The following is a 25,494-nucleotide window of genomic DNA, read 5'->3' as shown; positions in this document are numbered from 1 at the left end:
GTAGCTCACGAAAGCTCATGCTCAAATAAATTGGTTAGTCTCTAAGGTGCCACAAGTCCTCCTTTTCTTTTTGCGAATACAGACTAACACGGCTGTTACTCTGAAATAAAATCACAGGGGTTGCCAGGTGTCATTTATTCCCTGGGTCCTCTGTTCCCAGTGCTCATTGCTGTGAAAGGAAGGGCTGATTATCACAGAGAATTGTGCCTTTGCTGCACACCCTGCCCTGGGCCTGGATGCTGATCTGGGGCCTGGCTCAGAAATCCCCCATGTGTGCCAGGCCTCAGCTGCCGCACTGTTCTCCAGCTCACCAGCCTCCCTAGGGCGAGGGCTGCATAGCGTGACCAGATGTCCTGATTTTATAGGGACAGTCCTGAGATTTGGGCTTTTTTCTTATGTAGACACCTATTCTCCCCCCACATCCCGATTTTTCACACTTGCCATCTGGTCACCCTAGGGCTGCACCCCATGAAAGCAGACAGCTGAGAACAGGAGGTGGGAGCCAGAGGTGCATGGGGGTTAGGCGTGGGGAAGGGACGAGCTTGGGACCCTTCCCTCTCATGTCTCTCTAAAGGCAGCTTTGCTCCACAGAGTGGGCCGGCCGTGGTGCTGCGTGGCATGTGGCCCCCCTTATACCCTCTGAGCCCACCGGAAGGGAGCCAGGCTGGGGGGCCTACCCCAGGGTGCACCACCACTTTGGCCAGGGCTGGGGAGAGCCCTGTGCCCTTGGAGGAGCAATGCTCCCTCAACCAGCCGCTTCTGGCTGAACACGCTGAGTTCAGAGTGGGGCTGGGCCCCGGGCCCTGTCTGGAGCCCTGTCTCCTAGCCATCCCCACCCTGCCTGTGTGCAGAGCCCCGCTCCCCTTACACCAGCGCAGGCTTTGGGAGCGGCAGGAAGAGGAGGGTACCAGGCATCACTTTCACTTTCTGTTACGGAGACTTCTTGGTGGACGGTGCAGGTTGAGCGGGGCCTCAGCCTGGGGGCGATGGCTGGTGAGTGAAGGGGCCTGGGCAGCCTCAGGTAGAGACAGGAGGGAGGCTGGGCTCTGCTTTGTCCCCCCTCCTCAGGCCCTGGTGCACACCCTGCCTGGGGCCTGGCAGCTGCAGGCGTGGGCAGCCTCTGCTCCTGCCAGACACGAGGCCAGGCCTCTGGGCTTGAGTAAATGCTCCTGCCTGCTCCTCCGGGGGGGGGGGGGGGCTGGTGCTGTGCTCTTCCCCCCCTTCCTTCCTCCCCTCCGGATGGGGCAAGCCCCCCCTCCAACTTCCCAATCCCTGCCCACTCCCTCTGGATGGCGCCAGCCCCCCTCCCACCCTCTACCCACTCTGCTCCCCGCCCCGATGAGGACTGTTCCATGGTATCCCGCCTTCCTTGCCACCTTCTGCTCAGACGGGGCCAGCGCCCTCTCGTTCCTCACTCCCCCCACAAGCGACGTGTCACAGGGGATGTTTGGCCCCTTTAAGGGCGTGAGGCCAGCCAGCCCTGTTCAGTTTTCAGCCCCAGCTGGGAAGGGGCCAGGGGTTTGTGGAGGGCTGAGGGAGCTCAGCTGGCGCAGAGCTCCAGGAGGGGGAGGGGCGGGGGGGGTGGACTGGCCCTAGAGGGGGCAGGCGGGGCTCCTGCAGCCTGTTTTGTGTTACTTTGGGTGGGTTTTTTTTGAAGGAATAAAGCATACCCTGAGGGAGGGCCCCAAGGTATTGAATCCAGCCTGGGCTAGGGAGAGCTGGCCAGCAGCCCCAGACCAGTGCCACAGCGTCCCCCACCTGTGCCCCACACAGAGCTGGCCCGTTCCCCTGCTCCCCCACCTGGCCAGTCAATGGCAGGAGCTCAGGGAGAGCCAGTCCAAGGATCCTTTGCGATGTGGCCGAACCTGCACAAGCAGGGAGCCTCCTGCCACAGGTGCAGAGCCCGTCAGTGTGAGCTGGGGCCAGGCCCGGCTGCCTGCAATAGAAAGATTTTTGCAAAGAAGCTGGGTGTCGGGGCCACTAGCTCCCTGGCTGCTCAGGGCTGAACATGCCATCTGGGGATTGTTAGCGCTTCATCCATACCCCACCCTGCCCGTGACAGGCTGTTCCCTGGCCCCATTTACAGAAGGGGGAACGAGGGCGAAGGTTAAGGCCAACATGTTCGCCTGGGTATTTAGGTCCCGAAATACGTGGCCTGACTATTGCAGGCTATTCGCACTTGGGTGCCTCGATCTGGGTTTAGGTGTCTAGCTGGAGCTGACTCTCCTCCTGGGCTGGGCAGGAGCTTGCTCTGGGCCTAGTCCATCACCGTTGGCCTTGGCAACACTGCCCCCAGTCAAGAAGTGATCTGGTGCCCTCCCTGCTTCCCCAAGGGCAAGCCCTGGACTATAGACAACCTGGGAGCTTTAGGAAAAACAGTTCCGAGCTTTCAGCACTAGTGGCGGCGTTACGTTTACACACTCAGGGCTTAACGCCACAGGGGTGCGGCTGGAGCGGTCAGTGAATCCCTCCTACCCTGCTAGGAGGGGTTCTCCCATCGGCACATGCACGCCACCTCCCAAGAGCGCTAGCCCTGTGTACACCAGGGCTTAGGCCGGTTTAACTGCGTTGCTCTGAGGAGTGGAGTTCTACTGACCAAATTTCCTAGTGTAGTCCAGGCCTTAGGGGATGTCTGCACTTCAAACGTGGCAGTGGGGCCATTCCCTGCAGCGAGGAGAGGGGTTTCCCATCACTGTCGTTTATCCACCTCCCCAAGAGGAGGCAGCTAAATCGATGGCAGAATTCTTCCACTGACCTAGCACTTCCTCCACCAGGGGATGGGTTGGATAGATACAGGCATACAGCCAGAGCTACACTACAGACTTAGATGCTTGGGTGTGTGAAAAATCCATGCCCCCGAGCGCCGTAGTTACACCCACCTAGCCTGGGCAGACAGCACTGTGTCAGTGAGAGCTTGTCCCGTGGACACAGCTACTGCTTCGGGCGGAGGTGGATTAATCACGCCAATGGGAGAAACTCTCCCGCCGGTGTAGGGGCGTCTTCACTTAAGCGCTGTGAAGACGGGTGCAGCTGTGCTGATGCAGCCTTTTAAGCGTAGACTTGTCCTGCGTCTCTCTCTCGAGGGCGTGGATTGATTTGCACCTGGGAGACGTAGCTAGGCCTGATGTGAATTTTCAGTGTAGCCCAGCCCTAAGTTCCCTATGATATTCCCCTCCCGCTCCCCCATTGCGGGCAGGCTGTAACACAAAGGGAGCCATGTCCCCATTGCAAAAGAGAAGCCAGACAGTGTCACTCTGGGGAGGGGCAGAGTTAAGACTACTCATTAGCCCTTCTAGCTCTGCCACTTCCTGCCCGTTCAGCGCAGAGCCGAGCAGCTGGGCATTCTGGGTCACCAGGCTCTGGCCTCGCAGCTCCTGCAGCTCTGCGCTTTTCTCAGGGTTGCACAACCCATGGAAACATGGCTGTGTCTGGTGCTTCCTTGCTGCTCCTCTGGTGCGTCTGCCGTGTCTCTCAGACACACCCCGCCCCAACCCTCACTCAGTGAAATCCCTCCACAGCCGTAGCTGGCTTCCTTATGGGCTGGCATGGGCGGGCGCTCCTCTTGTGTCAGCTCTCTGGTTCCACAAGGGAGCTTAATTGCTTCTTTACCCTGACTGCAAGCAGCTGTCACGGCCACCAACAGCGTTTAACCTGACCATTTACTCGCACGTGAAACAGTTACCGACATTGCCATTGGAGGTCTGAGCTAACTCCTCACTGAGGGCTGGGACAGGCCTCCCCGTGCCGAGCAGTGCAGCCACAGGCAGGGCTAACTGCAGGGTCTTGTCATGCCAGGAACAGCGAGGGACTCACTGTAATGAAGGCTGCGAGTCTGGAAAACGAAATGGAATCCTCATAAAAAAGTCCCGGGCTAGCGAGCCAGCCCAGTGTGTGTGAGTGCTTGTCAGGCGCTGGAGGCTGGTGGAGTGAGTGGGAGATCGGGGGGTTGTGTGTGAAGGAATGTGTGGGGTGTACGTGGAAGGCTGTGGGGTGGGCCATGGCTGTATCAGCTGGTCCCTACGGGAGCTCCGCTAGTGCAACCCCCATGCGAAGGAGCTGCCTGGTATAGCACACAGGGCCTGGCGCCGCCATGGGCAGGTGCAAACACCCCGAGGGCTGGCGGGGCCCCAGGGGAGGCCCCAGGGGCTCACATGGCTGCTCTTACAGACCGGAAGTTAAGCAACGTGCGGATCAGGTTTGTGGAGAGTGTGAGCAAGGCTGTGATCAGCACCCTCCTGGACGACCTGCTGGAGAGACGGGTGCTGAACGAGGAGGAAGTGGAGGAGGTGAGGGAGAGCTGCAGTAAGAAGAGCGACCAAGCCAGGTGTCTGATTGATGGGGTGAGGAAAAAGGGTGCCAGAGCCAGTGAAATATTCATCGAGAGCCTCTGCTTCAGAGACGTCCACCTGGCCTCGGAGCTGGGGCTCAGACCCCCCTCGGGTGAGTGGTGCCACAACAGCCGATTCTCCAGTCTCTGTGGGGCTGCATGCACGGGCAGCTGGGCAGGAGGCTGGGCTGGGCAGGGGTTCTCCCGTGGGCGCTGGCCTTTGGGAGCCCCTCTCCGTGCAGGGTTCTCTCCCCCTCCAGGGTGTGTGACATGTGCATGCTGGTTATTAAATGAGCTGCAAAGGCCTGGGTGCTGCTGCCTGGGCCCATGTTTCCCACTAGCCACAGCAATGGCAGAGCCAATGTCACAGACGTGCCCTGCTCTTTCCAAACACAGCCTTTGTCTGCACTGGGATTCCCCAGGCCCCTGATTCCCAACAACAGGGCAGCAAGAGAGGCCAGGCTGACCCACACCTCCCTGCTGGGCATCAGCAAAGGACAGAGCAGCTTCCTGCCCTGAGCGGCAGAGGTGCTCGCCCAGCCCCATGAGTGTCCTGCTGGGGGTGGGGTTCCTCACACTGTGATCTCCCCTTGGTGCAAGGGCTTGGCAGCAGCTGAGCCAGGCCCCAGATGCTGCTCAGAGTGTGGAGATGCTGCCCTCTTTCCAGAGCAGGGAACCCGTGGCACAATGGGGCAGGGATGCCCTGAGTCCACCCACCACGTTCCATGATCCTGTCACTCCCAGGTGCATAGTGGCAGTCGAGGGGCTATGCAGACATGGTGATGGAGAGGGACAACTCAGGCTGTCTCTGCTGAATGGGGGATACTCCCCCAAGTTGGACAGTCATGGCCCTGCCTATCCCAGCCCCCCAGCAGGCAGTGGCTTGTGCCGTCGCAGACCCAACCCATCGCACTAGCCAGTGTGGAGGGTGAGCCACCTCGCCTTGCTGCTCCCTGTCTCAGGAGGAGACGTGGGCTGTTCTGCATTTCTTCCTCTGCCTTTCCCAGTGGGGATTTCAGGACAGCACGTGTGGCTCCCAGCTACTAACTGCCTCCTCTCAGCTAATGTGGGGTTTATGATCCCAGGGTCTGCTGCAGAAACCCAGCCAGCGCCATCTCAGGAATGGATCTGTCCCTGCCCCCAGGAATTCGTCCAGCGGATCCAGAAGGAGGAAGCAAAGGAGGTGCTCTGTGCTGCTCCCTTTGGGCTCCTCCCCTGTCGTGTGTGTGTGGCAGAGACCCCAGAGCTCAGGCACAGCCTGCTGGCTACAGCAACTGGGCTGCAGGGGGTGTGGAAAGCACCCTTGACAATTTTGCCCCCCAAGCCCTACACCTCTGTCTGTGCCATGTGGAGCCAGAGGAGTGGTGGTCTCGGCGGTTTGACAGTGTTTGATTTTAGCTGCACGGAGACTGCAAGTTGCCCCTTTCTGCTAGATCCCGTTGAAGCACTGACAGCAGCGTGATGGCCTGGGGCAGCTGATCCGATCCCTTGGTCGCTGCGCCCAGCGCCAGACCAGCTGTGTGGTGTCAGGGAGGGGGAAGCCTTGGAAGCAGCAAGACCTTTCCGAGCCCTCCCTAGGTCACCCGAGCAGTTGGGGACCAGTCACCAAGAGGAAGCGAAGCTTCTCCATGATGCTTGTGAAGGTGCTGCAGGCTCCTCTGTGGAGGCCATGCCCAGCCAGCCCCATGCGATGCGGGCAGGAGGGACTAATCACAGGCAGGTTTGCTTTATACACCAAAGACCAAGATCATCCTCATGCTCCATTGGCCCCTTAAAAACGCTCTGAAGGCAGGAGCTCCGGCCCAAGGCAGTGCTTTCCTGGGGTTTTGCGCAGCCTCACAGACTCGTTTTTGCTAGCAGACCCCATTAGAAACCACCGCACACACTCAAACTACAGTAGCCCTCCACCAGCTGACACGAACCCCAGTCAGAGACCACCCCATGCTCCACCTCCTGCCTATGCAGACGTTGGGATCAGGCTGGATCCTAGCTCTCCCCACTCAGCCTCTGGCCCAGCTGTGCCGGGGTGTTTGGCTGTAGTGGCCCCAGCTATGTTTCTGGCTGTGTGTATCGTACTGGGCTAAGTTTGGCTGCATCCACCAGGATGACATAGACCCTTTCCCCTTCAACAACAGCCCCCATGAGAGGGTACTTGGGGGGGCCACTCTTCCTCCACAGAGACCCTACTGCCCAGAAGCCATGTGACAGTCTCCTTGTAGGGATGCTAAGGGGCATGGAGCAGAAGGGGCTCCTTGGTAATTTGAGGAGTGGTATCTAGAGATGTGGGTAACAACCTCCCTATGGGTCGTGGCTCCATCCTGCCACGTGCACTGGGCCGCTAAAGTGAGGGTTGCGTCGTGACCGGCCCAGCGTGAGTTTTCCTTTCTTACAGATCTATTCCATCCAGGACAAGGCGACGCGAACCCGCCTGGCCCTCATCATCTGTAATGTTGAGTTTGACCATCTCCGCAGGAGGGACGGGGCTGACGTGGACATGAAAGGGATGAAGAGGCTTCTAGAAGGGCTGGGATACAAGGTGGAAATCCACTGCAACTTAAATGCCCAGGTACAGGATCTCCCCAAGACACCAGTGACTATCTCAGGTCCCTAGGGAAGATGCTGTGACCTTTGCTTGGTTCATTCCTGGCTCAGTCCCCCCTTGGCAAGGGTCCTGGGGCTGGTTCCTCCTAGGAGCTGCCAGTAGGGGGATGTCAGATCTCTCCCAAAGCCCTCTCTGGGATGGGAACACTCTCTCCATGGAATGCTCCATCCAAGAGAGCACTGGCTGCTGCTGCGGGAGGTCTTGCCCCGCCACCCCTCAATGGTGCTCGCAGGAGTAGCAGTCATTCTTCTGGCTGCTGTTCACTGACACTGCTGTCCCTGCGTTGCTTTCAGGCCATGGTGGAGACCCTGAAGCAGTTTGCTGCTCGGAACGAGCACCGGACCTCGGATAGCACCTTCCTTGTGCTCATGTCTCATGGCGTCAGGGCTGGCCTGTGCGGGACAAATTGCCAAGACGAGTCCACAGACATCCTTCCCATTGACACCATCTACAGCACCTTCAACAACAGGAACTGCCAGGCACTGCTGGAAAAACCCAAAGTGATCATCATTCAGGCCTGCCGTGGGGGTGAGCCTGCACTCTGGGACGGGGCTGGTGGCCTGCCACCAGGGGAAGGGCACCCACTGGAACGGGGATGTGGGAACGGGAAAACATGGCCTGATCTTGGCTGTAACTGGTGCCCATGTTTCCCAGAGAACGACGGACAGGTGTGGGTGAGTGACTCTGCAGAGCTCCCGGGAGATGGCTCCAGCCTTGCTCCGCTGCCCCCTGAAGGGTTAGAAGATGATGCAAGTCACCAAATCCACGTGGAGAGCGATTTCATCTGTTTCCAAGCTACAACACCAGGTAACTGGCTGCCGGGAGCTGGCCTGGGACTGTGGGGGATGGGGCTGTGACATGCACCGAGAGCATTGGCTCTAAATTGGCTGAGCCCATGCATCCAGCTCTGCCTGGGGTCCCTCCCAGCCCCGATCTGCTCTCTCTGCTCTGCTGATCTGCTCCCACCACGGCCTCCAGTAGCCTCCTCCTGGCCAGCCCTTAGGGCCTCTACTCCAGTCTCAACCTCCCAGCCACTCGCTGGGCACTGAGACACTGTCCTCTCCTACCCCTCTGAACATGAGCCCTTTTAGTGGGGCTGCCCCCTGCCACTCTCAGGGAATTCCCAGGGGCTCTGCCCTTGGTTCATCTCCCTTCACCCTCTGGACAGTTTCACAGGACTCAGCTCTCATCTCTATGCTGATGGCTCACACAGCTCTCTCCATGCCTCGCCTGTCTCCTGCCGTTCAATCCTGTCTCTCGACCTGGCTCTCTGACATCTCCCTTCGGGTGTCTAAGTTCCCTCTAAGCTGCGCGTTGCACAGCAGCCTATCAAGGGCCACACAGGTGCTTAGGGCTGCAGCGGGGAGAGGTGCCTCTCCCCTGGCCCCTGCCCCGGACCTGCTGCGGTGGGGAGAGACGCTCTCCCCCAGCCCTGGAGTTGCTGCGGTGGGGAGAGGGGCCTCTCCCCCGCAGCCCAGATGCTGCTGCGGGAGAGAGGGTTGGGGAGAGTCCTCTCTCCCTGCCGCAGCCCCGGGACAGCCTGCACCCCAAACCCCTCATCCCCGGGACCACCCTAGAGCCCGCACCCCCAGCCAGAGCCCTCTTCCCGGCACACCCCAACCCTCTGCCCCAGCCCTGAGCCCCCTCCCACACTCCAAACCCCTTGGCCCCATCCCCACCACATATCACCTCCATATTGATGCACATAACAAAATTCATTCCACACATGGACGTAAAAAACTAGAGAGAACACTGGCAGGAGGCCTCTTTTGAAAGCAAAGTTTAGATGCTGGAGCACAAGCCACCCACCCAACTGCCTGGAGTCCTCCCAGGCCAGCCCGTGTGCCAGGAAGTCCAGAGGCTCATTCCTGACTGTGCCTAGAGCCGGGAGGCTGCACTCACAGTTTCTAGTAGCCTCTTGGCCCCCGGCCAGTGCTGTGTATCTAGCTCTGCAGAGGGGACTCACTAAACTGAATTGAGCAGAGCCTGGCTTGACAAATTTCAGAGTAACAGCCGTGTTAGTCTGTATTCTCAAAAAGAAAAGGAGTACTTGTGGTACCTTAGAGACTAACCAATTTATTTGGGCATAAGCTTTTGTGAGCTACAGCTCACTTCATCGGATGCATGCTGTGGAAAGTGTAGAAGATCTTTTTATATACACACAAAGCACGAAAAAATACCTCCCCCCACCCCACTCTCCTGCTGGTAACAGCTTATCTAAAGTGATCACTCTCCTTACAATGTGTATGATAATCAAGTTAGGCCATTTCCAGCACAAATCCAGGTTTTCTCACACCCCCCGCACCCCCCCCCCCCACACAAACCCACTCTCCTGCTGGGAATAGCTTATCTAAAGTGAGTCAGCAGGATATGAGTCAGCAGTGTGCCCTTGTTGCCAAGAAGGCCAATGGCATTTTGGGATGTATAAGTAGGGGCATAGCGAGCAGATCAAGGGACGTGATCGTCCCCCTCTATTCGACATTGGTGAGGCCTCATCTGGAGTACTGTGTCCAGTTTTGGGCCCCACACTACAAGAAGGATGTGGATAAATTGGAGAGAGTCCAGCGAAGGGCAACAAAAATGATTAGGGGTCTGGAGCACATGACTTATGAGGAGAGGCTGAGGGAACAGGGATTGTTTAGTCTGCAGAAGAGAAGAATGAGGGGGGATTTGATAGCTACTTTCAACTACCTGAGAGGTGGTTCCAGAGAGGATGTTTCTAGACTATTCTCAGTGGTAGAAGAGGACAGGACAAGGAGTAATGGTCTCAAGTTGCAGTGGGGGAGGTTTAGGTTGGATATTAGGAAAAACTTTTTCACTAGGAGGGTGGTGAAACACTGGAATGCGTTGCCTAGGGAGGTGGTGGAATCTCCTTCCTTAGAAGTTTTTAAGGTCAGGCTTGACAAAGCCCTGGCTGGGATGATTTAATTGGGGATTGGTCCTGCTTTTGAGCAGGGGGTTGGACTAGATGACCTCCTGAGGTCCCTTCCAACCCTGATATTCTATGATTCTATGATTCTATGTGCCAGCAATGCCCCTCTGCCATGTACATTGGTCAAACTGGACAGTCTCTACGTAAAAGAATAAATGGACACAAATCAGATGTCAAGAATTATAACATTCATAAACCAGTCGGAGAACATTTCAATCTCTCTGGTCACGCGATTACAGACATGAAAGTTGCTATATTACAACAAAAAAACTTCAAATCCAGACTCCAGCGAGAAACTGTTGAATTGGAATTCATTTGCAAATTGGATACAATTAACTTAGGCTTGAATAGAATCATAGAATCATAGAATATCAGGGTTGGAAGGGACCCCAGAAGGTCATCTAGTCCAACCCCCTGCTCGAAGCAGGACCAATTCCCAGTTAAATCATCCCAGCCAGGGCTTTGTCAAGCCTGACCTTAAAAACCTCTAAGGAAGGAGATTCTACCACCTCCCTAGGTAACGCATTCCAGTGTTTCACCACCCTCTTAGTGAAAAAGTTTTTCCTAATATCCAACCTAAACCTCCCCCACTGCAACTTGAGACCATTACTCCTCATTCTGTCATCTGCTACCATTGAGAACAGTCTAGAGCCATCCTCTTCGGAACCCCCTTTCAGGTAGTTGAAAGCAGCTATCAAATCCCCCCTCATTCTTCTCTTCTGCAGGCTAAACAATCCCAGCTCCCTCAGCCTCTCCTCATAAGTCATGTGTTATAGACCCCTAATCATTTTTGTTGCCCTTCGCTGGACTCTCTCCAATTTATCCACATCCTTCTTGTAGTGTGGGGCCCAAAACTGGACACAGTACTCCAGATGAGGCCTCACCAATGTCGAATAGAGGGGAACGATCACGTCCCTCGATCTGCTCGCTATGCCCCTACTTATACATCCCAAAATGCCATTGGCCTTCTTGGCAACAAGGGCACACTGCTGACTCATATCCAGCTTCTCGTCCACTGTCACCCCTAGGTCCTTTTCCGCAGAACTGCTGCCTAGCCATTCGGTCCCTAGTCTGTAGTGGTGCATTGGATTCTTCCGTCCTAAGTGCAGGACCCTGCACTTATCCTTATTGAACCTCATCAGATTTCTTTTGGCCCAATCCTCCAATTTGTCTAGGTCCTTCTGGATCCTATCCCTGCCCTCCAGCGTACCTACCACTCCTCCCAGTTTAGTATCATCCGCAAATTTGCTGAGAGTGCAATCCACACCATCCTCCAGATCCTTTATGAAGATATTGAACAAAACCGGCCCCAGGACCGACCCCTGGGGCACTCCACTTGACACCGGCTGCCAACTAGACATGGAGCCATTGATCACTACCCGTTGAGCCTGACAATCTAGCCAACTTTCTACCCACCTTATAGTGCATTCATCCAGCCCATACTTCCTTAACTTGCTGACAAGAATACTGTGGGAGACTGTGTCAAAAGCTTTGCTAAAGTCAAGAAACAATACATCCACTGCTTTCCCTTCATCCACAGAACCAGTAATCTCATCATAAAAGGCGATTAGATTAGTCAGGCATGACCTTCCCTTGGTGAATCCATGATGGCATATATCACATTAGTGGATGTGCAGGTGAACGAGCCTCTGATGGTGTGGCTTATGTTATTAGGCCTTGTGATGGTGACCTCTGAATAGATATGTGGGCATAGTTGGCAACGGGCTTTGTTGCAAGGATAGGTTCCTGGGTTAGTGGTTCTGTTGTGTGGTGTGTGGTTGCTGGTGAGTATTTGCTTCAGGCTGGGGGGCTGTCTGTAGGCAAGGACTGGCCTGTCTCCCAAGATTTGTGAGAGCGTTGGGTCATCCTTCAGGATAGGTTGTAGATCCTTAATAATGTGTAGGAGGGGTTTTAGTTGGGGGCTGAAGGTGACGGCTACTGGCGTTCTGTTATTTTCTTTGTTTGGCCTGTCCTGTAGTAGGTGACTTCTGGGAACTCTTCTGGCTCTATCAATCTGTTTCTTCACTTCAGCAGGTGGGTATTGTAGTTGTAAGAATGCTTGATAGAGATCTTGTAGGTGTTTGTCTGTGTCTGAGGGGTTGGAGCAAATGCGGTTGTATCGCAGAGCTTGGCTGTAGACGATGGATCGTGTGGTGTGGTCAGGGTGAAAGCTGGAGGCATGTAGGTAGGAATAGCGGTCAGTAGGTTTCCGGTATAGGGTGGTGTTTATGTGACCATCATTTATTATCACTGTAGTGTCCAGGAAGTGGATCTCTTGTGTGGACTGGACCAGGCTGAGGTTGATGGTGGGATGGAAATTGTTGAAATCATGGTGGAATTCCTCAAGGGCTTCTTTTCCATGGGTCCAGATGATGAAGATGTTATCAATGTAGCGCAAGTAGAGTAGGGGCGTTAGGGGACGAGAGCTGAGGAAGCGTTGTTCTAAGTCAGCCATAAAAATGTTGGCATCCTGTGGGGCCATGCGGGTACCCATAGCAGTGCCGCTGATCTGAAGGTCTACATTGTCCCCAGATGTAAAATAGTTATGGGTGAAGACAAAGAGTGGGGGTAACAGGGTATGGTACTGTAGTACAGTCAGGGCCCAACAGCCCTGGATTTCCTGCAGGAGATCTGTGACCCAGAGACTTGGAATGGGAAGCCCTCTAGCTAGCGAGCTTTCCAGAAAGCCTTGCAGGTGACAGTCCCTCTCTGGGATAACCAGAGACTCAGATCTGTTCTGCTTTTGCCCTTTCCATTTGTTCTCTGGCCTGTGCTGTACAGGAGATCAATAGTTCCCAAAGTGGGGTCCACCATGGGTCACATGAGGGTCAGTCCCTTGAGCCAGGGCCAGAATATGCCGGAACAATGTTCTGGCACTTTTGCTGCATGGAGGAGCCCTTTTTAGACCAAAACGGCATCCCCCGTGCAGTGTGACCGCACTGTGTGGGGGTCGCACTGGCAGGGCGTTCTGCTAGGACTGGGAATGAAAGGGGTCCAGGACACTTAGTAAAATGCCAAAGGAGTCCTTGGGGGAGCAAAGTTTGGAAACCCCTGGCTTAGATCATTGTAATGGCCTTGGAGCTGTGTGGCCACCTATTGCCTCCCAAGCACCTTCTCGTGGTTGGAGGTTGCTCTCCAGCCTCTCTGTGGCTGTCTCGTCTCTTCTGCAGCCCGTGGAGACGTCACAGTTCACAGAGTAATTCAGACACAAAGGATCCTGTGTATTGAGCCTCCGGTGCACACTGGTCCCCTGACTGTATTTTAGGCTCCCTCTCCCAGCATCTAACACAAAGGCTTTCAAAACAAACCACAGCCTGAGGCAGGTTTCAGAGCAGCAGCCCTGTTAGTCTGTAGTCGCAAAAAGAACAGGGGGATTTGTGGCACCTTAGAGACTGACCCATTGATTTGAGCGTGAGCTTTCATGAGTTACAGCTACAGCTGGGCCCAGCCCCTCCGCCCTGAGGGTCTGTCCGTCTCTCCCTGCCTGGAGAGCTTTCTCCTGCTTCTGGCAGGCTCAGCCACCCTCAGCCTGCAGCTTCTGGCTGCCTTTTACCATGGGACCACTTGGTTCTCCTGAGGCGTGGCTCATCCTTGTCAACAGGGCTGGCTTGGCCTTCAGCTCTCCAGCCCATGGGGAAGCCACCCTGGTACAGGCCCCTTCTGGCCTCAGCTATGAATGGGTCTGCTTGCCATAGTGCTGTGCCTGTGGCAATCCCTCGCAGCCCTCGATCGCCAATGAACAGCCTTACCAGCCTGACCCGCCTGTTCCTCTTCCCCACCCCGCAGCGACTGGCCAGAACCGCTCAGCTTTGCCCTCCTAGTAATTCCTCTTCTCTTCCCTTATCTTCAGCCTCATTGAGCACTCCCAGCTGCTCTGTGAAGGGTGATAGCCCCAGCCCCCACATCTCCCGTGTCTGTTATAGTCTAGAGGGAGAAGCAGCCCTGCTCCAAGTTGTGTAACAGCCCTTTTTCTCCACAGACACTTTGTCCTGGAGATCTCCAAAAACTGGCTCCGTCTTCATCACCTACCTCATAGAGCAGCTCCGAACCAATGCCTGGCGCTTCCCCTTGGAGGAGATCTTCCGAAAGGTGACTCTGTCCTTCCTGCTGGGTGACTGGGAACACGCTCCCCTGCTAACCATCAGCAGTACCACAGCAGGGACCTGTCCCCAGCCCCATGAGGAGCTCTGGCTGCTCATGCAGATCATCCCCTACAGGCATCCACAGTATATTAAAAACGTGCTCCGTGTCTGTTTGACCAGGGGAATCTTAGCAGAGTTCACAGCGCACGTTTTCAGGGGAATCTGAGTGGAGAGGCAATGGCCTGGCCGGATCCACAAAGGAACCTAGGCCTTGCAGTGCCGAATTGGAAGCAACCTGCCACCTAGTGGATTCCACCTCCCTGTGAGGTGCATGGGGGGAGACAGGCCCAAAGGATGGCATCCACAAAAGCCAGCGTGGTAGGTGGGGAGCCACCTAAGCTGGCCAATGGGAGATGCCAATGAGAGGGGTGTGTGCTAAGCCCCATCCCTCGCAGAGCGTTAGGCACCTAAGCCCAGGCTGCAGGGAGGTGCCTGTCTCCCCTTGTGCTCCACAGCCAGGAACCCCTCTGTGTGAGCTGTTTCTTGCAGGAACAGCGGTGGTGCACCCCAGCTCCACCCCATATGACCAGGGGTGGGGGCGTCCTCTGTCATAACTAAGGCTAACATTCTGTCATGGGTATTTTTAGTAAAAATCACAGACAGGGCGCGGGCAACGAACAAAAATTCACAGAAGCTCGTGACCCGTCCCTGACTTTTCCTAAAAATAACAGGGGTGTCTGACCACTTGGGGGAGTGAAGCTCGAGCCCTGTGTGGGGACACTGACAACCCAAGTGGGGTGATGGGTGGGGGGGATTCCAGCGCCTATGGCAGAGGCTGGAGCTGAAGCCAAAGAACTCACAGAGGTTTGTTAAAGTCACAGAATCCGTGACAAAATCGTATCCTCCCTCAAAACCTTAGTCTAGTGGTCAGGGCTCCCCTGGGATGAGAGAGACCCAGCTTCAAGTTCCTCATCTGCTTGAGTAGGAGTCTCAGGAGAGGACACTAACCACTGGGCTCTAGGATAGTCTGTTGTGGGGCTCCCTGGTCGCTCCTGTTGCAGCCATTCCTCTGTGGATAAATAATTAACTGGGCTGGAGACAGAGTGTGAGTGACCCTACGGTCCAGTGGTCAGAGTGCTCATCCTGTTCTAATCCCACCTCCTCATCAGGCAGAGCAGGGAATTGAACGGGGGTCTCCCACATCCCAGGTGACTGCCCTAAGCAGGGGGATAGAGGACACATCTTCCTGTCCTCTCCCCATCCCCCAGTTGTTTTGTATGGAGTTAGGCATGCTCAGAGCACACCTACTGGACTGTCCCCCACAGGCAAGATAGGTGGGGGAACTAGGGTGACCAGATGTCCCAATTTTATAGAGACAGTCCTGATATTCGGGGCTTTGTCTTATATAGGCGCCTATTACCCCCCAACCCCTGTCCTGATTTTTCACACTTGCTGTCTGGTCACCCTAGGGGGAATGTCTGTCTCCACCTAGCTTGAGGATTGTGCTGAGAGTTAGGTGGGAGATGGGCCTTTGAGTGCATGGCCAGCGGCAGGAATATAGGCATCTAGGAGACGTTTCCAGTAGAAGTATAGAGTTTATGTGCCTACTGCTGAGCAGCAGTTTTGTGGGCCACAATGGTGCCTAAAATTGGGCTGCAGGTGCCTAAATCCCTTTGTGGGCCTGGGTCCAGCCCTGGGATGGGGTTCTGCTGTGAAACTTCCCTCCATCCATACCCACTCAAGCTGTTGTTCCAAAGATGGTCCAGTAATGTACATTTCAGAAACAAACAATTTACTTACTTTCCTCCACTACACAGCTGGTAAGTGCAGACCCTGCAGCTCTGCTGGGAAGTGACTGTGGGGACATTCTCTGTGTCAATCTGACTCACACAAATCACATTGTTTAAGGCCAGAAGGAACCATTGCAATGATCTAATCTGACCTCCTGCATAACGCAGGTCAGGGAACCTCACCCAATAATTTCTGCATCAAGCCCAGACCCTCTCCCCATCTTCTCTCCAAGCCTTCTGGTGGGGGCAGGTTTTTGTCCATTTCTTCTCCCGCCTGGGACCCTGGTTCCTCCACACTGTTACCTCCCCTTGCCTTTCCCCATCCAGCCCCTTTTTCTTTGTCTCTCTCACCAGCTGCCATGGAACCTTCCAGCTCCGCCCTGCCATCCAGTTCTCAAAGAGCCACTGCCCTGGAGAGTTTGTTCAGAAAGGGTTTTGGTGACCTCAGCAGCGTTCCTTGTGTTCTTGGGCCCGACAGGAGCAGCCTGGGCATGGCTGCCATGGCAGGCACGCACTGTGACATGCATAGCATGTGAGGTGTTTGTACCAGAAGTGGCTCGAGCACGCAGGTGCTCTAGTGGAGGTAGAGGTGCAGCCTGGCTGTCATGATCATCATGCAGATTCCCAGGGGAATTTCTGCTCCTGATTCTCCCTGTTCTCCCCAACGTTATTCAAGGTCCATGCTTTCTAGCAGCAGATTGTTTTGTGTTTAAAGTGCTGCCGGTCCCCTGGAATTGTGACTGATCTGACCTCTCCTCCCAATCTCAGGTCCAGCTCTCTTTTCAAAATTTTCCTCGTCAGATGCCCACGAAGGAAAGAACTACCATGATAAAAAAGTTCTATCTGTTCCCAGGCCATTAGAACCAGCCCCACAGTAAGTATCTTCTTCTGGAGTCTCTCAACAAACATTTCTACTATGACCAGTAACTGCACATGTTTTGAAGGGACAGGGCTCTCGTTCCAGATGTAGCACGTAAATTCACCTTCCATTCCTGATTCCAGATTGACCAGGGTCTGGCAGATCTAGATTCTACTTCGACGGCAGCTTCTCCCCTTACGTTAGGGTTCAGGCGACTTAGATCTCCCCATCCTCTGAACTGAACTAAAATCTCTCCGTAGACACTGGCTGTTTGAAGGAAAAGGCCTGGACAGACAAGTTCTAGTAGTCAAAACTTTCTGTGGCTAATCCTCTCTTCTTAGAGCAGCTTTGTGCTTGAAGAAATGAGTGACACGTATCACAGAAAAGGACTGTTAATTCTAGGGAAACTCAGGGGAAGCCACAAGATTTACAGCTCTCCAGGAAGGAAGAGGAAAGAAGCAAGAGGGGAGGGAAACTCGGCATCCGGAGAGTGCAATTTCAAGCCCTAGTGAAGCAATGTAATAAACAGAAAACTCTGTAATCCTCTCCAGGGCACTGGAACTCTGAGCAGGAAGCAGCATGGGGAGAAGGGGCAAATCATCTCAGCCAAACAATAGCTTCTCTGAGACTGAACCATATAGGTAGTGGAGAATGGGAATGCAGCAGCTACAATAGCTGGATATTAGTAAAGCAGAAGTTTATTCAGGGGTGAGTGTAAAATGGAGCTCTTACCAGCACGGAGCTGCTCTGGCCCCCCCAGAAGGGGCAGGGCCTTGGGCGGAAGAGGTGGGGCTGGGAGTCAGCATCCCCCAGCCAGTCCATCTGCGCTCCCTGGCCCATGCTGCCCGGGGCTCCAGCGGTGATTTAAAGGGCCCGGGGCTTTAACGTTGCTGCCCCTTTTGTGCCCCCCCATCAGTGGCCCTGTTGGTAGGGACCCGGCAGGGCTGCCGATTGGGGGGGGGCGCAAAAGGGGCAGCGACATTAAAACGGTAGGGCCGGTACTGGTGGCTACTTTTTACCGGTACACCATACCGGCCTGTACTGCCTTACTTTCACCCCTGAGTTTATTACACTCTTAGCTGAAATGATCTCCCACTGGGCTTGGGATGGAAAACCGGCACGAGGCTCAGGAAAGAAAGGAAATGATCTGCAGCAATGTATCCTGTGGGAAGAACAGTGTTAGACCTGCTTTTATCAAATATCTGTCATTGTGAAGGAAGAGAGGGGAGTAAGTTGGCGGGGTTGGGACCATTAACAGGGACATGGCCAACCCCAGAGTGTAGAAACGTGGGCAGGAAATAACAAAATGAGATTCATGGTGGAGAAATGCAGAAAATTCCTTTTGTGAAAAAAACACCCAAAACAAACCCCCAGCCAGGAAGCAGCGCTGCTGAGCGGGAGCTTGGGGCTTTGGTAGCCACAAGTTGTAGTGCAATAAGCCAGTGATTTGCGTTAAACACAGAGACAGCAAATGATGGAGCAAGGGCGAGTTGACTGTTCTGGGCACAGCATCACCAGCAAGGCACTGACCGACTGGGGGGAGTCACAGAAGAGCAAAAGACTGTTTGTTATGATGGAGGGCACCCAGAGTTCCGGGCACACGTGTAAACCAGTTGTAAAACCCCTGCAGAGTGGACAGATGTGCACAAGTAAAAACCTCTCTCAAGCTCCCCAAATTCAGTCTCTCCCCATCCCCTTCCCCAAAACCCCTGACCCTGGAGATCAGAGGCAATGGCCCATTTACTGGATCAGACTAGGAGGCAGAGGAAGGGATATTGATGAGCACCGCTGGGATGCAGAATCACTGGTGGAAGAGCCAGTGTCTGTCTTGCAGTGACCGTCTTTGCTGAGGAAGGAAGTGACAGGACGTTCAGAGAGCTGCATTTATATTCAGCAGGGACCAGCCTTGTGTTCTACCCTGCTCCTGCTGCCTTCAAGGGTATGATATCCCTAAGAGCTAAGGGAGTTCCCCAGGCTTGCCTGAAGGAGCTCCGGCCTAGAAATGAGACTCCCATACACATGGCATCCTTAGCGAATGCAAAGTCCCTCCTGGGGAGAAAGAGCCACTGTGTGGCCCGTGCTGCCAGGCTGCACTGGTGAACTGTTGCTCTTCTCTCTCCTCTCCAGATAAGACAGGGCATGTCCCATGGGGGCCCTGCCACAGTCAGCGTCGGCACCTTCCTGAAGGACAGCGTCTGCACGTTCAACACTGGCACAAAGCTCAAGGTCTCTCCTCCGGCTGCCTGCACACTTTCCGCCTGTAGCTTTCCTCTGCACTGCCAGAAGTGCCTTCAGCTTCTCACCAGCCCCTTCCCCTGGGGAAGTGCCTTCTCTTTGTGACAGGACAACCATAGCATCAGCCTTGAAGCTCCTGCTGCCACATCTCTATAAAATGGCTTTTCCTAGCGAGACAGCAGCACCCTCCAGCTATCTAGATCCTACAGCACTGACATCCTAGAGGGCCCCATCCCTGAGATCCAGTACACACTCTGATCATTCCCTCTGGTAGCCAGACTTTGAGTCCCCAGGACAGTCAGATAAGTGAGTCTCAGCCACATCCTTCTTGGTAAAAAGCTGGAGTCTCCCATTAGGGATATCAACACCAGGGGCGTCTTCACTGTAGTTAGCCCAGGCTCTTGTCCCCTCCCCTCCGCATATAAAACCCTCTCTCCTGGGCTTTCCACCCGGGCTAGCTGCCCCAGCTGAGGGTGGGTTCGAGCATGGTGCTGCTTTCACTGCGGCTGGGAGCCTGCTCACTTTGCCGCGAGGATGCAGGCTAAATCACTCGAGTGCTGACTGTCCACCTCTGCCTTCCCACAATCCCCCCCAGGTGCCCAGGACAGGCGTGTTCCACAAATGCACTGGGAAAGAGTCATACAGCGGCTCACCTTACAGCAGCACAAAGAACCATGGGCTATGCCCCAAAGGTGCTAGCGACCCACAGGGGAGCGCAGCACCAGTGGGGACGCAGTAACTTGGGCAGGGCTTTGCAGTGTGGCTGCTCACAGCCAGGTTAGACTAACCCAGTGCTCACACCCGGTGCTGATCACCCGGGCTAATTCTGCTGAACTCTGAGGGGAACATGGAGGTTAGCCAGCAGCAGCTGTCTTCTCTCGCTACCAGCGATTCACAGACCCCCTGGAATGGAAGGGGCCTGTGTCCGTTCCCCTTACAGCGAGGCTGGGTTAACTGAGCTCACTCCAAGTCATCCCCACTAGATGGCAGCCAGGCTGAGCCTTGAATAGTTGCAGTGGTGATTTCCCAACCTCACTGAGCTGTTCGCTACCTTGTTCTCATTCTCCGTAATTATAGGGCCACATTCTGCCCAGTGTCAACTCCAGACTTCAGGGACCTGAGGCTGCAAGTGGTCCATGACATTTGGCTTAGTGCTTAACCCACCTTTCTCTATTAAACCTAAGCCCATCACTTCTGTCCTTGGCAGCAGTGCTAAGAACAGATCCCTCTCCCTCTAGAACAGCCCTTTTTGTCCTTAATGATGAGCAAGAGACACCCGTCTACACCACTACAAGGCAAGAACTTCAGGAAGGGAGCAGGGTTCTTTGGCATGATACATGGGGGGTAGAACTAGGACTAATGGGGTGAAGTGATGAAAGGAGAATTTAGCTTTGTTGCTTTCTGGGCTATTCCTATGGCTGGGGCAAGGGAGTAAGCGACTCCTGGGACCAGAGGTGTCCTTGCCCCTCTCCGCCGTTGTGCTGCTTTATGGGCACACTCTCTCTGGTTTCCCTGTCTCATTGCCTGTGGTTACTTTTATAGGTGGTTTTACCATGTTCTTGAAAAGCGATGAGTGTAGGGACGGGAACGGCAGTTTGGGTGGTTTTAGAGACATCAGAACTCATCTCGGGGCCATTTTAAAAAATACTTTTCTGTGCTTGTGAGCACCTCTTCCCATGGATTGTTTCTGGCCATTTGTACCCTCATTTCCAGAGATGCCAAGAACCAGCAATTCCCTTTAGCTCTAGTTCATCGATTTCATACATTCCAAGGGAAAAAAGGACCATTGTGACCTTCTAGTGTGACCTCCTGTAGAGCACAGGTAAGAGACCTGCCCGAACTTAATTCCTAGAGCAGAGCTTTGAAAGAAACATCCCATCTTGGCTGAAAAATTGTCAGTGATAAAGAATCCACCAGGACTCTTGGTAAATTGTTCCACGTTCAGCTGTGGGTGCTCAGCCCTCCTAGAAATCAAGCTCTTGGTGCCTCCCAGCCTGGTCTGACTGTATTCCCAAAGCAGAGTTAGGAGAACCATAGGGCTCTATAAGGAGTATTTCTATCTGAAACACCAGCCCTAAGAGGCCATGAAGTGGTGCAAGGACATCATCCTCTGCAATGCAGGCTCCATCGCAGCCCCGATTGGTGCTATGGCATCAGAAGCCCTAAACTGGCAGATAAATCCCCAGCTGTCTTAACCCACTTCTGCTGTAACACCTAAAGAATCATCACGATCCCTCTTTCTGCCATCGAGGGGCTGCAAGGAACACTTGATTACTAATCAAACTCAATTCAGTGCCTGCTAAGCCAACGGCTACAGTGTAGGACTAAGGTAGCAGAAAAAAAGGGAAGAGATGGGGAAGGGAGCAACTGTGTCTGAACCTGAGGACCGAGGTATAATAGCGTCTGCAGGTGTCTCGCCCACAGAATTCCTTTGTACATTGAAAGTGGGCCTTTCACAACGTTCTGCCAAAGGGTCCAACATTCATGTTCTGGCTTTGCCTTTGAGAGCGGAAGGGGGAAGTGCCTTTTATTCCTTTATGCTTTGTGTCTGCATCCTCTGACCCTCCCTTCAGATGTTGTTAATCTCACAATCGCTGGGCTGTTTCTCAAATCCCCAGCTCCTAGGGTTAGGTGATTATGTGAGGATCTCAGCTTCCATTTGAAAACGAGATGGAAGTTTCTAGCTCTCTTGGGTACAGAGGAAATCTCAGTGTGACCGCCCCCAAAAGCTCAAATCCTAGGAGACCAGTGAACAGAACCCCAGTATATTGCAGCCAGTCTCAGGAATTTGGGGTGCCTGATGCAGGACTTTTGAATGCTTGGCGTTGGACAATACCAGGAATGATTTTAGGGTTCCCACAAACCTCTCCACCTTGATTACTGTATTTCAGTGGGTCAGGCTCATTCTGTGGAAAGGAACAATTCCAATTTCATGATGGCCCATGGTCTAAGTTTAGGACTCCATACTGCTTGATCCACAGCAGAATCCCACTCATTATTAAGGGTTGGTTCAGAAGCCTGTCACATTCAGCATCACTCACTAGGAAACAGGCTCTCTCTCAGGACCACCATTATCTTTAACCTTTCTCCGCTCTACATTTCCTTCCCTAGAGCAATTCCTGCTCCACCCCCACCTGCTCCCCCCACCCTAATAGTCCCAGCTTCTGGAAGTTGTTGGTTTAAGGATACCCTGGTACATGGGGTTGCGTTCCTGAACATCTTGGTTAATAGCCATTGACTGTTCATCCTCTATGAACTTACCTAATTATTTTTTGAATCCAGGTATGCTTTTGGTCTTCACAACATCTGATGGCAGGTTGACTATGCGTTGTGTGAAGAAATACTTCCTTTTGTTTGTCTTAAATCTGCTGCCTATTAATTTTATTGGGTGACCCCTAGTTTGTGTGTTATGTCAAGGGGAAAATAACACTTCCCTATTCTCTTTCTTCATACGTTCCTGATTTTATAGACTTCTATTTTCACCCCCTCAGTCGTCTCTTTTCTAAAATGAACAGTCCCAGTCTTTTCAATCTCTCCTTCTATGGAAGCTGTTCCGTCCCCCTCGTCATTTTTGTTGCTCTTCGCAGCACCTGTTCCAATTATATCTTTTTTGAGATAGGGTAACCAAAACCGCACACAGTATTCCAGGTGTGGGTGTACCATGGATTTATATAGTAGCATTGTAATATTTTCTCTTTATCTATCCCTCTCCTAATGATTCCTAACTTAGTTAGCTTTTTTGACTGCCACTGCATATTGAAGTGAGCTGTAGCTCACAAAAGCTCATGCTCAAATAAATTGGTTAGTCTCTAAGGTGCCACAAGTCCTCCTTTTCTTTTTGAGAATACAGACTAACACGGCTGTTACTCTGAAATTTGTCAAGCCAGGCTCTGCTCAATTCAGTTTAGTGAGTCCCCTCTGCAGAGCTAGATACACAGCACTGGCCGGGGGCCAAGAGGCTACTAGAAACTGTGAGTGCAGCCTCCCGGCTCTAGGCACAGTCAGGAATGAGCCTCTGGACTTCCTGGCACACGGGCTGGCCTGGGAGGACTCCAGGCAGTTGGGTGGGTGGCTTGTGCTCCAGCATCTAAACTTTGCTTTCAAAAGACTAACACGGCTGTTACTCTGAAAACTGCATATTGAGGGGATGTTTTCAGAGAACTATCCACAGTGACTCCAAGATCTATTTCTTGAGTGGTAACAGCTCATTTAGACCCCATCATTTTGTACATATAGTTGGGATTATTTTTCCCAGTGTGCATTACTTTGCATTTATCAACACTGAATTTCATCTGCCATTTTGTTGCCCAATCACCCAGTTTAGTGAGGTCCCTTTGTAACTCTTCACAGTTTGCTTTGGACTTACTTATCTTGAGTAATTTAGTATTGTCTGGTTTCAGAGTAACAGCCGTGTTAGTCTGTATTCGCAAAAAGAAAAGGAGGACTTGTGGCACCTTAGAGACGAACCAATTTATTTGAGCATGAGCTTTCATGAGCTACAGCTCAAGTGAGCTGTAGCTCACGAAAGCTCATGCTCAAATAAATTGGTTCGTCTCTAAGGTGCCACAAGTACTCCTTTTCTTTTTAGTATTGTCTGCACATTTTGCCACCTCACTCCCTTTTCTGGATCATTTATGAATATGTTGAGTAGCATGTCCCAGTACAAATCATTGGGTGCATCTGCTATTTACCTCTTTCCGTTGTGAAAACTAACCATTTATTCCTACTTTTTTTGTTTCTTGTCTTTTAACCAGTTACTGATCCATCTTATCCCATGACTGATTATGGGATTAGTTTGCTGAAGAGCTTTTGATGAGCGACCTTGTCAAAGGCTTTCTGAAAGTCCAAGTACACTCTATCCACTGGATCATCCCTATCCATGTTTGTAGATCTCAAGGAATTCTAAGAGATTGGTGAGGCATGATTGCCCTTTACAAAAGCCAGGTTGACTGACTCTTCCTCAACATATCGCATTTATCTAGGTGTCTGAGAATTCTCTTCTTTATGGTACTTTCAACCAATCTGCCTGGTATGGAAGTTAGGCTGTGATTGCCAGGACTGCCTCTGGAGCATTTTTAAAAAATCAGGGTTGCATTAGCTACCTTCCAGTCATCTGACAGAGAGGCTGATTTAAGCAATAGGTTAAATACCACCGTTAGTAGTTCTGCAATTTCACATCTGAGTTCCTTCAGAACCCTTGCATGATACCGTCTGGTCCTGGTGATTTATTACTGTTTAATTTATTAACTCGTGACAAAGCCTCCTCTATTGACACCTCAAGCTGGGACAGATGGCTCGGGGGTGGGGATCTCCCCTGTATCCTCTACAGTGAAAACCAATCCAAAGAATGTATTTAGCTTCTCTGCAACAGCCTTGTCTTTCTTCAGTGCTCGTTTAGTTCCTCAATTGTCCAGTGGCCCCACTGCCTGTTTGGTGGGTATACTTACACAAAATGTTGCTGTTAGTGTCGTTAGCTAGTTGTTCTTCGAATTCTTTCTTGGCCTGCCTTAGCATACTTTCCCACTGACTTGCCAGAACTTCTGTTCCTTTCTATTTATTTTTCAGTAAGATTTGACTTCCAGTTTCTGAAGGATGCCTTTTTGGCTCTAACCACTTCTTTTATTCTGTTGTTAAGCCATGGTGGTATTTTTTGGGAGTGGGGGTACATTTAGTTTGAGCCTCTATAATGGTGCTTTTAAAGAGTGTCCATACAGTTGGCAGGGAACGGGGACAGGGAAGATCACATCTCTCAGAATCTGAGTCCCAGACGTGAGAAGCTCCTGCTGCTTCACTTACACTTGGTTCACATTTGGAAGATTTTAGCAGGCACAGGAAGGCTAGAGACTCACTTTTGTGTTTCAGTGACAGTCAATTCCAGAATGTGAATGCCTCCTCGGCTGCTTTAAAGCCACCAAGCAGGCTGGTTGCATCCCACAGCTGGGTGCTTGTCACCTTGACTCTATTTGCATCTCCTTGTAACTTGTCTCGAAGAAAAGGAACATGCTTTCTTTAATCATGCTGGAGTTCATATTTCTCCAGACATTCCAGAAGCCACACAGATAGGACGAAAAAGCTATTAGTGCTCAGCTCTGATTTTATTACCATAGGATTCTCTGCCTCAGTTTGCCCCCCCTCCCTGAGCAGAAGTTGCTGACAGTCACTAAATATTGTGGTGTTAAACACTGGGAAAGCATTTTCATCTTCCCTGGCTAGAGAAAAGGAAGGTGGTTCTGAAATAGGGTTCTGTTTTCCTCATACCAGTTTTTTAAAGTGAGCTCACAGCCAGCAATTAACCTATTTATCCTTGGTTCTAAAGCCATGAAATCAATGCTTTTATGCTATGCCTGTATTTATTTAAGGTGACCTACAGTTTTTTTCATTTTCATCCTTCTTTCCTCCCAAGACGTTTCACCATTCTGGCAAAACCTGGACACCATTATGATAAATGATTTCCCCAATCACGTGATTTGTTCCTTATGATGATACTTTGCATTTCAAATTAGAAAAATTAAACAAAAGGTGATTGATACCGAACATGAGGAGAAAGTGTGACAGATTTTTGTTACCAATCTGCCTGAAGCATCAGGCGATCAGTCTGAGGCCACAGGATTGTTAAGGGAGGAGATGATGTAACACACCACGTGTCTACATTTTAAAGCTTTATTGA

At 52.6% G+C, this 25,494-nt stretch overlaps 1 protein-coding gene across 1 annotated transcript; it reads left to right on the top strand.

The window, feature by feature from the left end:
* The first annotated feature begins 918 nt into the window (after nucleotides 1-918).
* LOC311532533 (caspase-1-like) lies at nucleotides 919-23,285 on the top strand. Its single transcript, XM_084651064.1, has 9 exons — nucleotides 919-993; nucleotides 4,168-4,440; nucleotides 5,413-5,510; nucleotides 6,720-6,893; nucleotides 7,223-7,457; nucleotides 7,584-7,736; nucleotides 13,841-13,950; nucleotides 16,502-16,607; nucleotides 18,720-23,285. The coding sequence occupies exons 1-8, from the start codon at nucleotides 987-989 to the stop codon at nucleotides 16,592-16,594; spliced, it is 1,143 nt and encodes a 380-aa protein (XP_084507190.1). The 5' UTR covers nucleotides 919-986; the 3' UTR covers nucleotides 16,595-16,607; nucleotides 18,720-23,285.
* The last annotated feature ends 2,209 nt before the right edge of the window (nucleotides 23,286-25,494 follow it).

This window comes from Lepidochelys olivacea (genome assembly GCF_965140295.1).
Source record: "Lepidochelys olivacea isolate rLepOli2 genome assembly, chromosome: 17".
In the NCBI taxonomy this organism is placed as follows: Eukaryota; Metazoa; Chordata; order Testudines; family Cheloniidae; genus Lepidochelys; species Lepidochelys olivacea.
Note: the sequence above shows the minus strand (reverse complement) of the source record. Positions and strands in the feature narration are given on the sequence as shown.

What these genes read in the sequence shown, in the direction of transcription:
- LOC311532533 (XM_084651064.1), top strand. An exon ending in GGGGCTCAGACCCCCCTCGG is followed by an intron (nt 4,441 to 5,412) that starts GTGAGTGGTGCC and finishes TTATGATCCCAG; the next exon opens with GGTCTGCTGCAGAAACCCAG. An exon ending in AGAAGGAGGAAGCAAAGGAG is followed by an intron (nt 5,511 to 6,719) that starts GTGCTCTGTGCT and finishes CCTTTCTTACAG; the next exon opens with ATCTATTCCATCCAGGACAA.